Consider the following 18,462-nt stretch of genomic DNA (forward strand, 5'->3'; position numbering starts at 1 on the left):
ATTATCGACTTTGTCGGGCTCTGAGGGGATTCAGCTTGCTCCACTGTCTTATCAGGAGAAACACGTTCAGCTGCTGGCGGCTGGGTCGCTGCTGATGGTGCTTCTTTGTTCTGAGCCTCCATGTTAGATGACTCGATATTAGGTTCATTCACAGGCTCTGGGCTCACAGCTGCTCCAGTTCCACAGCATTTCAATAGCTGTTCTCGCAGGATGTCTTCAAATGGTCTTCGACTTAGCTTTGCAACTTTCTGCAATTCACTCAGGAAACTCGGGTGGCGCTCTCAGTCACAGTGGGGATGTATTCACTTGACAGGGCTTTGATGAGGAAGGTGACTTCACTTGGGCTATTATAGCTATGGGGAAGTATGGGTTCTAGGGCGGTGACTGCAGCTCCACTATCATACTCTACAATGGTATGTTTGTGGTATGGGGAGTCAGGATCATCTATTTTAATAACTCTCGCTATATGCCCGTATTTTTCCAAGAAGTCAGTGACTTCATTATCTTGCTATGTTCCTGTTAATCCACTTATAATGACTGAGTTTGGCACTTTAATGTTTTCGATATCAACTACCTCCATTTTGGCCGGACTTGGTCTAGTTTAGGTCTGGGTGCTTAATTATGTCTATTCTGATCAATAATTATCGTTATCTTAACGCAAAACCACTCCTGGCTGGCTCGCCAAAGTTTATGTAGCACTTACTACAAATATTAAAAGAGAGTTGTTACCAGAAACTAGGTTCGTAGGAAGAGCAGTAATTGGTTGAAATAATAATTAGCAAGAGAACAGAGAAAACACCACAGACCAAAAGATAAGTTTAGAATTGCCGGCTTTATCAAAAAAGGAAAATAGAAGTAGAAGAAGTATTATTTAGAAAATGGTAGCCTACCTTTAAGACATTACACATACAAAACATACAACACAGGAAAAACCTTTGCATAAATGGTTTTTGATTCAAAGAAGAATCTGAGTTTTACTCAGTTACCCTTTAAGTAAAGAAAACTATTTTGAATTCTTAATATCTAGTTAACTTAAACTCAGTCAGTTTCAGTAATTTAGCTAGTATCTCAGTTGAGCTCTTATAAGTGTTCTAGTATTAGTTTGTTATCCAGTTAGTTTGCAGTTATTTGGTATAACTAGTTCTTTAATTTTCCATCTTAATTATTAATCAACTTAGGCCTATTTTAGTTAATTAAATCAGAAGCATTTGGTATTACCCTCTATCAGTAGGTTATTACAACCAAGAAACATAGGGCATCTTACTAAGCCCACAAGAGAAAGTTAACACCAGTAAATGCAGTATCAATCAACCTTACAGTTAAACACATTCACAGTATGCACATAAACATCAACACAAAATGGTTAACTGTATCAATGTCCATTAAATCAATTCCTTAGTGCTAAACAGTCCTTTAGCGAGAGAAAGGGAGAAAGTTCCCTTTCACACAGCAGCGCGGAGCAGTCCACGCACTGCTCACGTGATCCAGAGGGGAGAAGTATGGCGGCTACTACTGGCACAGTCTTACCGCAGTTGGTGATTGATTCTCGGCAGGGAAAGGAAGGGAAAGGCTGAAGCACCCGGCCCCTCACTACGATGTCCGCCTCTCCTCGAATAGGAGAAAAGATGTTTCTTTCGACGTACAAACACAGTTCAACGTTGCTCCTTCCTCGGGTGGCTCGCCATCCAATGTCGTTGACCACGCGCTGGATGCGTGATCTTCAAAAGCAAACTGTATCTCCGCGAATCTCCTCAGTAACTCAAAAACTAAAACGCTAAACAAAACCACAGTCTATCGACATAGACAGAAGGGTAAACAAAACACTCACAGCAAGAAAAATAAATCGTCAAATACACTTAGATTTCTTAGCTCTAATATCTTCTTACTGGAGCTACTCTCAAGCGTGACTTCACCCGTTCTTGCTTCCTCGATTCTCCCGAGAATCTTCTGGAAGAGAATGACTATCAGCACTGTGATTAGCTGATAGATATGACCTTTCAACTTCAACCAATGATAAAATAAATTACCAAAACCATGAAATAATGTTTTTAATCCTATTTATCTGTTTAAGATGTTTTTAATATCAATAAAGTAAATTATTTGAAATGATGAAATTCTGTTTGATATTTATTCTTATTTATTAACTATTTAATAACCATGTCTATTTTCACCTGGGTTACACTAGCATATACGGCTATACAATGTTATACGTGCTTTGTGCTTTTGCTTTCTAATAACGACGATAATAGTGAATATAGACCTACACAGCTTTACAGGAACAGTGTTGCTCGTTGACATAATTTGTCAAAAACGCCATGTTGAAAGTATGTTTGTCAGACTTAGCAGGGGCGCAGATAGGTTTTTGAAACTGTGGGGGACAAAGCTGTCAGCAACGCCCCCCCCTCCCCCCAACCCTGTGTTGTGCGAAGAATATACTCTGATGCCCTCAGGGCGGCGCTATTACTCAGCCATGACATAACCCATCAAACTTATTTGCCCATCATTGCAAGAAATAAAGCATATTGGTACTGCTTCCAATCACTCACCAAGCATGCCACATGCAGTATGCAAAAACTGTTTATTTAAACATTAACTGACTTTAAGCACACTGATTCACACCAAAGAGCAGGCTGTAAAAAAAAACAAAAATGTAATTAAAACACTTCTTACTGTGCCTTACAAACACAAACAGCAAAGCCTACATATATACAAAAATAAGTTTGTAAAAAAGTACTCTACATGAGTTTTCAATAAGTGGCCTCAAATGCAAAAAACAGATTAAGTGAAAGATCCAAAAATCTCTCTCCTCCGATCCTTGCCCTGAATATACTGTTGGGCAATGTCTTTGCTATTAAGTTTGTCCAGCCTCTCTTGGTGGATATGGCACACTGCCATTCCATTCACCCTTTTTTGGGTGGTGGTAGACCGCAACCATGTTTTAAGCCTGCGCAAGCCACTGAAACTCCTCTCTGCCTCAGCAGACGATGCAGGCACAACCATTAACAATCGGACCACTGTCTCAACTTGCGCAAAAAGGGCACGAACTTCAACAGGCATTGCTTTTAGGAGCTGTGAAGCATCTGCAGTGGTTTTGTAATTGTACTTGTTCTTAAACATAGCTAATTGGATTTTCAAATCTTCCACTGGAGCTCAGGGTATTTCTCTGCATTTCTCTGGGCATCTCTCTCTACATTGCTTGCAGTGGGGGTCAGCAGCAAGGCCTCCAATTCCTTAAGTGCATCTATTCCAGGCTGCATAAACCTGTCGGTAAGTTGTGTGTCTACTTTGTCCAGGACTCGGTAGAACTCCACTCTGTGGAACTCCACAGCAGATGCAGGCCTGTGTGCAGGTGCTGGCCCAGAATACCTCTTAGGGGGCCTTTGTGTGCGAGGTAGAGCAATGGGCTCTAGAGACAGCTTCTCAACCATGTCCTCTGCTTCCTTAAAGACTGCCTCAAAGTGGTCTGACTTTCTTTTGGATCTTAAACTCTCTTGGACAACAGAGACTGCAGAGACCATGCCCTCCACTGTCTGGGTTCTTTTCTGGAGAGATGTATTCAGCAATTCCAGTTCCCTAATCACATCTAAGGCCAGCATGAGCCCCAGTACAACATTGCCTTGTTGCAGCCTAACATGTAGGCCCTCTGCCCGACTTGCAGATTCCGAATTGCTTGCAGACATCTGATCGAGTGATTGCAGCACTGTGCCATATTGCCCGAGAACAGCACGGATAGCAGGTGTGCGTACTGTCCACCTTGTGGGACATAAAGGCCTGATAGACTGCACTGGCCCTTCTCCTTCAGATGCGGCAATGGCTTTGAATTTGTCTTTCAGTTTGCCAGACTGACCACAAAATGTGCCAAGGTCATGGATCCAGTCAAGGGCATTTCTGATGAAAGGGGAGGTTGTGCAAGCTTGCTGTGTGACTAAATTTACACAGTGTGCACCACAATGGATATATGGTGCTAATGGCTGGCTTCTTTGGATGACTGCTTGGGCGCCTGCATATTTGCCAGACATATTTGAAGCACCATCGTATGCCTGACCTCTAAGGCTCGATATTGGCAGATTTAATCTCAACAGCACATCCAAAATGATTTTGGCAAGATTTTCGCCTGTTGTTGAAGTTGTCTCATACAACCCAATGAACTCTTCATGCACCATCAAATCTTTGTCAACATAACGTAGACACAGGGCCTCCTGCTCCACGCCTGAGATATCCCTTGTCCCATCCATTATGATGGCATACTGTAAAACTGGGAGGGACTGTATCTCATGTGCAATTTCCCTGATGATTGATGTACTCATCAAATCTAACATCTCATTTTGGCAATCCCAAGATGTGTGCACTCCCCTCTTTCCAGACAACCATCTTGTAAAAGCTGGATCCCCCTCAGCTTTGTATTTCAGGAGCTGGTTAAAGTTGCCTTCATGATGTTCATGCCCCCTAAAGGCCATCCCCTGCCTTGCCAGGTGCATAACACCCCCCTATTATTTTTAAACAGGCTTTCTCTGCTTTCTGCCTGTTGCGCACTGACTGCACTGCTCAATTGTGTGGTTATAGGTTTACTTTCATATGCAGCTGTTGTGACAGCCACTTTGTGACCAGCTGATTTTTCGTGGATGGAGAATCTTTCCAGGGCTTTTCTCCAGTTTCTAAAGCCGGAGTTTACAAAAGCTGGGTCTATGCTCTTGGCTTGAGCTGGTTTTGCACTTCTGTAATATTTAGAGCACTGAAAACACAGAACACCATCGATGCCAGGATTGACATGCAGCCAGGGATGCTTTTCATACCATGCTTTCTGGAATGACAGAGTACGGTCCTTCATCACTTGTTTTTTCACAAATTTAGGGTCAGGTTGATTTGGTTTCGTATATGTACTAATCATGTCAACCTCCTCTCCCTTTCCTACATCTGCCTCTGGCCTTGCCATCTCGTCTCCTGTCCATCCTTCTTCTGACCCTCCTCCTCTCTCTCCTTCTTCTGTCCCTCCCTCTTCTCCCTCTCTTCCTTCTGCCTCTTCCAGCTGTAGGCCTAATGCACTACTACTGCTGCTACCCTCCAGTGGTGGATCACTTTCAGTTTCACCTCTCTCACTGCCATCTTCAGGAACTACCTGCAGGCCAGGACCATGATAACATTTTAATATACTATAAACATTATAACTGCTTTAAGGCATTAGCACCATTAACAGTAACTTAACGTGGACATACAAGCTACCACAGAGGCTACCGGTCCCAGACGGCATATCTCTACAAGAGATTGTAAGATTCTATAAGTATGCCAACATAATGTGTTGCTATGGGAGGCAAACTTCCTGTCTGTATAAATGAGTGTGTCAACCAGCATCATAGTAGCCTACAAGCATTTTATTTTCATAAGCTTCAAAATAATAAAATATATGTAATTTTGTGTAGTGCACTTTTGTCTATAATGGTTAGTAATGCCTACAAAGTTCGATTCTGGACAAAAAATAATGTACTGTGTCTGGTAAGATAGCAAGCTAACAGGCTCAGTCATTCAAGTTCAATGGAGGTTCAATGGGGATCTGCTAAACGCCAACACTGATTCACCTTAAATTGAACACATTGCGTCAGTCTAAATGATTGAATATTACCATGTCCATTTCAGTTAATATCTGTCATGATATCTGACTGAGTGTTAGTAATTAAAATTACTGTTTATAGTTTAAAATGATCACGTTAGCGCCACTACAGTGGCATTTGTCTAGCTCTAAAGTTCGTTTTTCTCATGATTCAACCTGTAACAACTTAGGCTAAGCCTACACCATTAGATACACCATCACAGATTCAAGTACACATTTCCAAAAGACCCCCAACAACTCCAGAAAGTTGCAATGGCCGATTAAACTGATAATAAATAAATAAATAAATGCATAAAGGTTGATTCCCTCCCCTTGTGAAATTGGCACTTCTCTTCCTCTACGTTCTCACTGTCTGTCTCTAGGCCTACTCCATACAGTTTTTCTTAAACGGCGACATTACTCCGAACAGACAACCAAAAAAATGCAAGGTGATATGATACCGTAATGCACAGTTTACTTACAGTTGATGCTTTTAAAAAAAACGATGCAATAGTTTTCTGCTTCTTAGGTTTGGCTGGCCTCATCCTGCATGTGTTATGGGGTCCTGAATTAGGAGGTGTCTCACTGATGCCTGTCATACTCGTTCTGGGTAACCATGGAAACCAGGCGTGAGACAACGCCAGAAAGATAACTTTTAGAATCTCTGAAAACGAAGATCCGTCTTTGATCTGACTGTTTTATGTGAGTTGTTGCAAAGCAGTAAATTAGTCTTTTGATTGTCTGAGAGGTTCGCCTTATGCAAAGACAGAAAGCTGATTTTTTTTTCCAAATAAAAGTGAGGGGGACGGATTGAAGGTCGTTCGAATCTGTGTACGTCAGAACCCCCACGACGTACACGCTATCTGCGCCCCTGAGACTTAGCAACAATAACCAAGGGGGCGGGGCTTAGCCAAAGGTCAATTGGAGACCTTTAATACTATAGTAAAGAAATACTATGTTACAAGAAAAAAGTACTCATTCATTTGTATTACTTGATTGTAATTAGCGCTTCAGTTTTGTGTATATCCTTTTAGTTTTACAGCTGGGAAGGTGGAGCTAATTTTAATGACTTTTGATAATGCTAGGTAACTCAATCTATAATTAAAAAAAACATTATTTGTATTGTATTGTATAAGTAATGGGAACCTGCAAAGCAACAAGCAACCAATATTGACAAATAAATGCAAATGGGTAAAAGGTACAATGTTTCCCTTCAAGATATAGTGGACTAAAAGTGAAAAGAATTATGAGTACATGTATTCAGTACTTCCAGCACTGATATGTATTTCATATGAAATCTTTCTTTTTTAAATTGGGACTGACAACTTGCTACTATTGTGCTTTTAGAAAAGCAGGAATGTAAGTATTTGGACTTGTGTATTAGTAGCAGCAGTGTAAGGTAATTTACTCAAGCACTACTTGAGTATTTCAATATGCTGTTATTTTGTACTTCTACTTCACTACATTTCAGGGGTTACCAGCTTTGATAACACTTTAATGATCAATAATTATAAAACATATCAGAGATATTATTCTGAAATGGATCAATCAAACAATGACTACTTTTACTGTCGCTACTTTAAGTACATTTAGATGCTAAAACTTTTGTACTTTTACTTGAGTAACATTTTTTGCAAGACTTTTAATTGTAATTAGACCTCTTGTTGTTCTACACTTTTTTTTAGTGAAGACCTACTTCGACCTCTGATTAGTAGTCTAATTTAAGTCAAGTACAGGATATGAGTACTACTTCTTCCAAGACTGTTAAGAGAGTACAGTACTTGAATAACTGAACTAAGTTATTGCACACCACTGATACTATGCTAGAAGAAAAAAGTGCTTCAGTTATTTTGTATTACTTGATTTTGATTAGTTATTCAGTTGTTTGTTCATCTGCTACATTTTGAAACTGTAAAGGTGGAGCTAATTTGAATGACTGTTAATAATGCTAATCTATAATAAAAAATAAATCACAATTAGTTAGTGTTTGAATAATATGAACTTGCAAGGTTAAAGGTAACCAATGTTGTCTAATAAATGTGGACGGGTAAAAAGTACAATGTTTCCTTTGAACACTAGTGGAGAAAGTATTTAGTATTATACAATGGAACTCTCAAGTACTGTGAGAACAAGTACCTCGAATTATACTTGAATCGGCTACAGGCTACTTAAGTTAATGCACTTAGTGACTTTCAAGCACTGCCAATATGCATTTCATATTAAAATATGTCTTTCAATAATTAAATGAGGCTACATCTAGCTGATGATTGGCTAATACTGTGCATTTTAAAAAAAGTGTATTTTTAGGACTTTTGCTTTTTTGCTTTTACCATTACAATGCTGTATAGGTAGTCTACATTTTCTTAAATACAGGATATGAGAAGGATACTTGTTTATCCACTGTACGGCAAACATAGATATTGTCCATAGCTACAACGCTATTAAATAAGAGTATCCTTAAGGATATAGCTGATGTTGTGAGTATAATCAGCAGAGAATTGTCTGAGTATTGGCCTTTCCCCTCTCCAGCTGTGTCATAAACACTACTGATCAGTGAGTCTCAGCCCGGTTCCTCCAGAGTCCCCGCCCCTCGCTCAGTCTGACAGGACATGCCTGCCCGGGCTGCCGAGGATCCAGGAAGGTCTGCGGACAGAGAGAGGGGGAACGCGCACATCATGATCCGAGAGATCCCCGCCTGAAAGACGATCACTCACATCCTCAGCTCCAGCTCTCATCTAAAAAGGTAAACCACTGACACTGCTGTGATGTAGCCAACATACTGTCCGAGATATGGACTATCTGCGGGGCGTCAATTACACTGCGACCCGCATTCCGTTAGTTTACCTGGTGTACACACACGGGCTTTGTGACTGCGCATTAGTTTTACAGCCTTAAAGGCGCGATCAACTCTCCCTCTTAAATCTGTCTTAATATTATAACGGTTATTGCTGGTTAGTGCAGACATCAGGATGAATCACAGCTCCTCTCACAGTATTTGCACTTTTCCAGGAGCTTCCGTTTTAAGTTAGAATAGTATGCCTCATTAATAACAGCCAAGATGGGTTTTTTTTCTGCATTGCGGGTAGTTTTTTTCCACATCCTTAACGAGACAGGACTTTTTGTTTGCCTGGGGCTGGGTGTGTTTCCAAACATGTCTGTTTTTGGAGATCTGGGATTCAGACAAATTTCCTGTCAGGAAGGGACAAAGATAGGGCCTGGTCAGCTCACTCAATGGCTGACTCATCCAGGGGAAAGACAGGAATTCTCCTGAGTACTAATGCTAAACACAGGCTTCACACACTGACCCAAAAGCATATATTCTCTGTGCCCTGGTTTTTTCTTTTTCCATGAATCAACCCAGTTATTAAAACTTGTAAAGTATCATACAGTCATCTGCTTTCCAGACATTCCACTCTGAGACACATATGTAGATTGATTGTAATAGCCTACCTTTTAGTAATAGAGTGTTGCAATAATGACGTGTTTTTGTAGGCCGAACAAGGGAATTCTCCATTGGATGTGGGGATATTGCGGAAGGTCTGTGGCTAACATGTCTAGCATACTTTTACGTTTCTTACAGCAGGACAATCTCGACATATTTAAACCACTTTTATAATAATTGAAGCTTATAATTACAATCGCCAGAAGTAAAAAGTTAACATTAAGTTAGGCCTATATACAAACTATCAAGGTCACATGACTTTGTATCACTATCGCTAAGCTAAAGGCGGCTAATGTTTGTTTACACGCTTGTTAGGACACCCTTTTTAGGACATTTAAAACCACTCATTCCCAGTGGGGTATCTACTGACGTCGTTTATGCCGTAGAACAAAATGTTAAAATCCCTTTAGCTTGTGTTAATCACAGACCTTTTTTCAGGTATCTAACTGATATCACGTTCACAAAACCATTCACTAAAAGACGAGGGAACTCTTAAGCGCTAAGATGCCGTCTCATTTCCGTTTTCACGACTCATTCCTGCATCTCTATTAAGTGTTTGGAATTTGTATCTGAACCCTAATGGAAGAATTCACCTATTGTGTGTATATGTCAGTGGGTTGTATCTGTGTCGGATTGAGACCTGAAGCCTGCATTGCAAAGTGATGGAGTGGAGTTCGAGAGGCGTGTCGAGGCATAGAGGATCTAATGAAATGATATGGAAATGTTGAGTTTTGGAGTGTACTATTCAGAATTTCTTTACATCTGCTCATCCAATTTTGGACAATCTTCTCATAATCTGTGTTCTGAGAGAACCCCATTGTTATAAAGGTGCAATGTGTAATTGTCGGAGCTGCTTTAAAAAGAATGATATAATTTCTTTGCAGGGCCTACACTTTTCTCATGATCAGCATCACTAGCCTGCATTTCTGGATAATCCTAAAAATACAAATAAGGTTAATATAAAATAACTGTATAAAAGTCCCGTTCTGAAAAGTCATCTGAAATGTACTTGAAGTATTAAAAGTGAAAGTAGCATATGCTGCTGAAAATCTTTGTTGAGAATGCTAGAATACTGAATATGATGCTGTCGGATTGTTGTTACTGAAGCATTAACCCATAGAGCATGTTAATGTTCTAGCTGGTTCAGGTGGAGGTCATTTTGACTACTTTTTCTCTACCAGTATTATAATACAGAGGTTCTCTGTCCCTGAGCTGCAGACTGGTACAGACCTAGAATCAGAACATTTGCTGAAGGACCAAAAGGAAATTTGTGATTCCTGCAAAAAAAAGAGCTGAGCGTTCTTAAGTTTACCTCTGTTGGTTATGATAGGCTATTATTACTTTCACCTCTCATTCTTTGCTGAAGTTTTACCCTTATCACTTTGTCACTGCCCTAACATAAATATACTGATTTTGAACTAAAGAAGGTCATCAGGCTCCACAATAATCAGTCCTTCACAACCTTTTATTACTCAGTGTTCCTAGGAGGCCAGGAAGTGTCCACACTTTGAAACGGTGGGAAAATTATATTGTATAATACATGTTTTCTATACAAGAAACTAACTTGCAACTATAGCTGCCAAAGATATTTAATGGATCTAAAATCTAATTTTTGCAAAGTTGTGGAGCACAAAGTTGATAAAAAATAAAAATACCCACGTTAAAGTTCCTCAACATTGATCTTAATTCAAATAATAGTACAGGTACTTGTATACACTGTAAAACACTGGGTTCACACAGATTCAGATTCACAGGGACTATTTATTTGGAGAGCCTAGTAAAAGTAGTTCCAATGAAAACTGCAACGAGATATCATTGGGGCTGAATGTCAATGTCAATGTTGCTGTTTTTTATTTAATAAACATTTTTCAATGCTAGAAAAACTAAATTCCATTAAGATACATTAAACATTGGCTCATAACACCAGCACATACAGTACATAAGTGAGATGAATGGTTCTTGCATTTCGGCTGAACTAACCCTCAACCATCAGCAGACAGCTCAGTTTAAACAACATCTACTCTGCAGCCCTCCTGTTGTTCATGACACGGAGATGGAAGAATCAATAATGGCTTACAGTGAGTAGTAATACAATACAAATGGGTGACAGTCACTGAAGAATCAAGTTTTCGTTTACTTAATGGCAGAGTTCCTTTGTCACTTTACATTGTCTGTGATAAAACTGGGGATCACCGCTTTGAGGGTCCTTGTTATGTTTGCCCACTCTGACAGCTTCTCTCAGGTGGGGTTCGCGCTAAAAGTGTATTGACATATTGGCACCTGTCTGCTTGGCATGTTGGAGCTGCATAGGGTAAAAAACTGAACATTATAGTAAGGATATTTGTAGCTTATTCATTTAACCTGATGCTTTTTGGATGGTATTTTAAAGTTTTAGCATATATATGATAATGCTATATATATTTCACATTGAGATGTTTAACTACAAAAATGGTGCAGAATTGTCATCAACTAAGCCTCTAAAGTTTGAATGACACTGCAGCCGACCTACTTCCAGACAGAGAATGGAAATAGGACACTGGAAGCTCTAGTAAGCACTTTACAGAAGGTGACCACAGTGTGAGCAGAAGGCTGCTGCAGGGATAACCACTCTCTATCATGCTGCAGCTGTTAACAAAGTGTTTCAATAGTTTTTTAGTGATTAAAAGCTAGAGGAGCATGCTGTGTGTAAAAGGAGATCCGGTGTAATTCAGTTTGGTAATTGTGTTCATAAAAGCCACTTAACAAACATGTTGGCTTGTTAGACTATGAAGTTAATGTCTAAAAACACAAGATGTACCAAATTAATCATAGTTTTACTATTCAGTGGGCACTCACTTTTAAATACTTACTTTTTAACGTCTTTCTGTATAATGTTAAGCTCCATTAGAGAGGGACCAATCAGAGGGATGAAAACATTCTGTATTTAGTGGACTTTATTTCCCACTGAGTAAATGCCAAATTAGACAACGTGTGAAACCTCAAGGTTCATGGCCGGTCTGGGAAAAGAGGACTATTTGGGTTTTGACTTGGGCTCTACAGCAAGAGGCCTCTGCTATGATAGCTGCTTAATGTTTCTCAGGTATGTTTACCCTCATCAGCTTGTCAGTTAATTATGTTGTTATGCTAACAACTTAGAATTGTCTCTAAACAAAATGTACAACTGAGCGTGATGGGAAGGCCATTAGTTTTAGTATATATATGGACGTCTTTCCTCTAACTAATCGCTAGGTAAACACTATGAAATTCTTTCGCTAAAGGCCCCTGCTTTGCCCACTGTGCTATGTCTATGCAATGACTCTTTTCAAATTAGGTAAAGGACAATATTTCACAAAGGACTACTGTCACTCTCCGTCTCCGGTGGCTTTGGCAGTTCAAACGCCAGCTAACCGCATTTTGTTGCAAAGACAATAAAGTTGAATCTTGTCTAATCTTTATTCAAAAATGGGAAGAAAATAGCTAGCAATCGTCATTTAAATGTTGCCATGCAATTATTAATGCACACATTTATGTATTAATATAATTTATATGGGTGACTTTTATAAAAAAGCTTCAGCCAAACGCTAATAGTATGCTAAAATGCTCACAATGACAGTGCTAAAATGTACTGCTTGGACGGTGTAATGTTTACCAGGGTCAAAGTTATCTTGCTATCATGCTAAGGTTTCGCTAGTTAGCATTAAAGAACTATTTACAAATAGCACTATATTGATGGTTCAGGTTTTAACAAATTCCTTACAGTTCATCTTGAGGGAGACTTGAATGTGAGCTGAAAACATATATTGTTGTGACTTGAACTGAATAAAAATCATTCATAGTGCATACTAACTATTGTCCTGTTTCACCTCCCTATGGCCAAAAAATGTTTTTCTCATTGTATGAAAATAGAAGTCATGTGGCTCTAACGGTCCACTCTTTTCTTAGGCATCATGATTCCTGTGATGGAATTCCGGCAGCTCTCTGATCAGCAGCCAGCTTTCAGAGTCCTGAAGCCGTGGTGGGATGTGTTCACTGACTACCTGTCCGTAGTCATGCTCATGATTGGTGTGTTTGGATGCACTCTTCAGGTCAGTAACAGTGGCTCACCATGATATCTCTACTGAAGAGAACACATTCTAAGCATGCTGGTTTGTAATGACTTGTGCTGCTTGTGTTTACTCTTTTCAACAGTAACCATCTCTTTGAAAGCATGGGAGCTATGTAGCTAATGGACACTAATGTAGTTCAAACTGCAACATGTGTACGAGATAAAAGGAATTGCTCTATTTTTCATTACATCAACAGTTATTCTATTCATGTTTAGGCACTCTAAAATACCATTATAGAACATTACTGCTGTGCCTCTTGCACTGGCACCAGCTCAAAGACACTAATTCTCTTATTTTACAACCTGGCCTGTGTGCGGTAAAGGAAGCATTCAGCCCAACAGGAGTTTACCAGGGGAAACATTTTCCCACCGAGCCCATTTTAGTAAACATGAGATTCCAAACTCTTTTGGCCTGGCGCTTTACTTCTCTCTGTGGGGAAAATAGGACTGTTTTTTTGGCTGCTGCAATTCTCTGTTGTGCAAATAGTGGAAATTATACCAAAACATTCTTCAAAAAAACAGTAACAGGATATTTATCAGGCTGGGATCAGCTATTGTTTCCCAGTCTTGCTATAACAGTGTTTGGACATAATCTAATAGTTTGTAAATGGAGCGGATAACTATTTATGTAGCCAAGTTTACTTCAGAAGTCAGAACTTTATCAACATTCCATTTTGTGTAATTACTTCATTGCCTCACACGATATGCTCTGCATTTAAAGTGAGGAGAAAAACAGAGAGACTGACTTTGTATAATCATTTGTGCACAGACAACAGCCGACCTGACTTGTGTCTCAGTCTGATGTCCTGCAGCACAACAGCATACCCTTACAATAGGAATAATGTCTTTTTTACTCTAATTTTTGCGGTTTGCTTGCAGTTACATAATAGTTTCAGATTATCCACGGCTGTAGTGTAAAAACAGAGTGCACAAAATGCCTCCCCTACTGCCCTGCCGCTATTGAATTAAAGTGCCCATTTCCTGTTATTACATTGCAAAGAAAGCATCTGTTTTTCATTATTTACTGTACATACTAAAGACAGTTGTTGTTTACTGTTGCAAGCTTTTGGCCAGTATTTAGTATGATAACTTGCACTCGGTAAACGTGTTATTTATCGAAATCAGGTGGGAGAGGAATTCAGTAACGTTTTATCTGCACTGAAGCCTGGTAAATCCTTGTATTTATGCAACAGTTCCTGTTACTCTATTTACCGTTAGCACAGTAACAGAGCTATTCCTTGGCAGTGAGTCATTGCATGTGCCTTCCTGAGCCAGCTGTGGAGTGTTGTCAGACTTATTGGCCTGTGTTATACATGGTTAAGAAATTGCCTTTCTCAAGGAGAAATCCAGATGTTAAAATCATGTGTCTAATGTCCGGTTCAGAGTACACATATGCTTTCTATTACAAGGGTTTCTGTCTCATATGAGCAAATGATTATGTTTTAAAAAAAATAGATATTCCCACATTCAGCTGTCTCAGATGGAACTGCATTGGAAAATGTCAAAGGAAGATCAAAAACACACTTGTATCCTGCTCAGCATCACAATTGATTGATCAAACTAATGTTAAGATACCTTCACCGTTATCTTTATCTTTTTCTATGTTTTGTTTCAGGTAATGCAAGATAAAATCATATGCCTTCCTCAGAGAGTTTTGCTGCATCCAGAGAACACAAGTGAAGTGGAAGTGAATTCACTGTTACACCTGCAATCCAATATTTCTGCTGCACCAAGAGAAAAGACAGGCCTGAAGACGGATCTGGATCTGCAACAGTACAGTTTCATCAATCAAATGTGTTACGAGATGGCTCTGCATTGGTATGCCAAGTACTTTCCTTTTTTGGTTCTCATGCACACACTCATTTTCATGGTGTGTAGCAACTTCTGGTTCAAATTCCCCGGCTCTAGCTCTAAAATAGAGCATTTTATCTCCATGCTTGGCAAGTGCTTTGATTCTCCCTGGACCACAAGAGCTTTATCAGAGGTGTCCGGAGAAAATCCTGAAGAAAAGGATAAAAAGAGCTTCACTCTTAGGTCCAACATCGCCGTGTCTCCTGGAGAAGGAAGCTTGGAAAAGACACAATCCCTCAGGTCGATCCCCGAAAAAATTGTGGTTGACAAGCCATCAGCGAGTGCTCTTGATAAAAAAGAGGGTGAACAAGCAAAAGCTCTTTTTGAAAAGGTGAAGAAGTTCCGTTTGCATGTTGAGGAAGGAGATATCCTTTATCTAATGTACGTACGGCAGACTGTGTTCAAGGTATTTAAATTCCTCCTGATCATTGCCTACAATAGTTCTCTAGTGAACAAAGTGCAGAATAGAGTGCATTGTGTAGTTGATATCCAGGAAATGACAGGCTACGAGAACTTTGAATGTAATCACACAATGGCTCATCTGTTTTCTAAGCTTTCCTACTGTTACCTGTTTTTAGTGGCTGTCTATGGATTAACAAGCCTTTACACGTCTTACTGGCTGTTTTACCGCTCACTAAAAGAATACTCCTTTGAGTATGTGCGACAGGAAACGGGCATCAATGACATCCCAGACGTCAAGAACGACTTTGCCTTCATGCTACACATGATTGATCAATATGACCCGCTGTATTCCAAACGATTTGCAGTTTTTCTCTCCGAGGTCAGTGAGAACAAACTTAAACAGCTCAACCTCAATCATGAGTGGACCGCAGAGAAGCTGCGTCAGAGACTGCAGACTAACAGCAACAACAGACTTGAACTTCAACTGTTCATGCTCCCGGGGTTACCTGACACTGTCTTTGAGTTGACAGAGCTGCAATCACTCAAGCTAGAGATCATCAACAATGTCACCATCCTTGCCTCAATCTCTCAACTGGAGAACCTTCAGGAGCTGTCTCTTTACCAGTGCTCTCTAAAGTTGCACACAACAGCTACCTCCTTCCTCAAAGAGAACCTGAAAGTGCTTCGTGTTAAATTTGATGATAACAGGGAACTTCCAAACTGGATGTACGGCCTGCGCAACTTAGAGGAGCTCTATCTCACTGGGTCTCTGAGCCCTGACGCTTCCAAAAACATAGTTCTTGAGTCACTGCGGGACATGAAGTGTTTAAAAACGCTCTCCCTTAAGAGTAATTTGACAAAGATACCCCAGTCTATAGTCGATGTGTCCAGCCATCTGCTTCGGCTATACTTTCACAATGACAGCACTAAGCTAGTAATGCTCAACAACCTGAAAAAGATGACCAACCTGATCGAGCTGGAGCTAGTGCGTTGTGATCTGGAACGCATCCCACATGCAATCTTCAGCCTAACGAACCTGCAAGAGATCGACCTGAAAGAGAATAACCTGCGATCAATAGAAGAGATAATCAGCTTCCAACATCTTCGAAAGCTCACTTGCCTCAAACTGTGGTACAACAGTATCATGTATATCCCAGAGCATATCAAAAAGCTTGGTAGCCTAGAGCGCCTCTACTTCTGCCACAACAAGATCGAGATATTGCCTTCGCACCTGTTTTTGTGCAACAAGCTTCGCTACCTGGACCTGTCCAACAACGACATCCGATTCATCCCTCCAGAAATTGGTGTCCTTCAGAGTCTACAGTATTTCTCTGTGGTCTGTAACAAAATCGAAAATCTACCAGATGAGCTCTTCTTTTGCAAAAAGCTCAAAACACTAAAGCTTGGCAAAAACTCACTGTCCATACTCTCACCAAAGGTTTCCTACCTGGCTCTCCTCACATACTTGGACCTAAAGTTCAACCACTTTGAGGTTCTGCCACAAGAGCTTGGTTGCTGTCATGCTTTGAAGCGCAGTGGCCTTATAGTGGAAGAGACACTGTTTGAAACTCTGCCTTCTGATGTCAGGGACCAAATGAAGGCTGAGTGAGATGCCTTATAGTAGCCACAGTGCCTGCTGTGTGTTCTGTCTACCAGATCAGAGCATTTGTTTTGTATGAACTCATTACCAAACATAAGTATAACACTGCTGTTAGAATACTTCTTTTTTAATGTTTCCTTGAAAAAATGCGATGTACTTATTCATGTTGTCACATGGAGTGCGGCTGCAACAGGGTTTATTGTTCTGCTGTTCATTTGTCACATACTGTCACGCCACAAATCCTTCCTAAAGTAGTAGTTCTTGCTAAGAGTCAGATGAGAAGATTGACATCAATCTCATATTTTCAAATTTAACATGACTGCCTGCTTCTGTCCAATGGTGAAAACACACCTGCCAGCTTTTGTAAAAGTGACTGAATATATCTCACATAGCTTGCTTGTAGCTGCACTAAAACTGACATTTTAAAATAGCAATTAGTTATTGTCTTGGTTTTTAACTGGACTATTTAAGGGCCTGGTGTAGTTCTGGTTCTCCTAATTAGTGAGCTTTAGAGGTGCTGGATCTGGTAGGCATATTTTTTATAATCATTGGACAGAAACAGGCTAGCTACTTCCCCCTGAGATTCCAGTATGAATGCTAAGCTAACTTTGTACTGGCTGGAGTTTCATATTTTGCTAACAAGCACAAGTTTCATCCATCTCATTATCTAAGTCTTGGCAAGAAAGTAAAATAAGCCTTTTCCCAAACTATTTTAATGCACATTTCCTGTCAGTGCTACATAAAATAATTTGATTACTGAAGAGATATTCAAACTGATAACCTTAGTTTAGGTCAGTAGCCTTAAGTATGTTGTATGTTGCCCTTAATATTTTTTTATTTTTCAAGAGACTGTTAGCTCATGAGGAGCTCAGAAGGCAAATTGCAAAAAACAAGGGATATAAGTACATGTAATGCCTTGGCTTAACAATTCAGTATGACAGAAAAATGAACATTTCAAGTGCATTAAACGTAAAGGATTGTAATATACATGTTTTTCTTCCAATCTTGAAATGTGCACAAGAAATATGCGACCTATTACAAAAGTGTATTTTCATAAACAGTATTTTATTTTGTTGACCAATAAACAAAAAAACCAACATTTGGAAATGTCATATCCTCAGTCGGATTTTTTCTTAAAGTCCTAACAGAACAAAAATCAACCATTTAAAGGTCTCCTATTATGCTCTTTTATGGCATATATTATAGGTCTCAAATATATTTTAAAAAAAAACATGTCTCTGACTTGTTTTGCTCAAAATACCAAACAGATCATGCATTTTAGCATGTCCGCTATCCTGCTGTTTCAGCACCGTTTCGGAAAGTGCTGATTCTGTGACTTTCCCTTTGGTGCAAATGAACTGAAGCTGGCCACGCCCCTTTGAATCCCCTCAGCAGCACCTGTGTGTGTGTGTTCAGCAGGATGTCTGCAGGAGGGACTTAGAGTTGTTGTATATATATATATATATATATATATATATAATACATATAATGTCTCAGTT

General features: G+C 39.7%; 1 protein-coding gene across 1 annotated transcript; it reads left to right on the plus strand.

The window, feature by feature from the left end:
• Positions 1-8,178: 8,178 nt before the first annotated feature.
• Positions 8,179-18,075, plus strand: lrrc8c (leucine rich repeat containing 8 VRAC subunit C). Its single transcript, XM_063891860.1, has 3 exons — positions 8,179-8,327; positions 12,948-13,090; positions 14,726-18,075. The coding sequence occupies exons 2-3, from the start codon at positions 12,953-12,955 to the stop codon at positions 16,970-16,972; spliced, it is 2,385 nt and encodes a 794-aa protein (XP_063747930.1). The 5' UTR covers positions 8,179-8,327; positions 12,948-12,952; the 3' UTR covers positions 16,973-18,075.
• Positions 18,076-18,462: the final 387 nt, after the last annotated feature.

The sequence above is a fragment of the Eleginops maclovinus genome, chromosome 9 (genome assembly GCF_036324505.1).
Source record: "Eleginops maclovinus isolate JMC-PN-2008 ecotype Puerto Natales chromosome 9, JC_Emac_rtc_rv5, whole genome shotgun sequence".
Taxonomy (NCBI): Eukaryota; Metazoa; Chordata; class Actinopteri; order Perciformes; family Eleginopidae; genus Eleginops; species Eleginops maclovinus.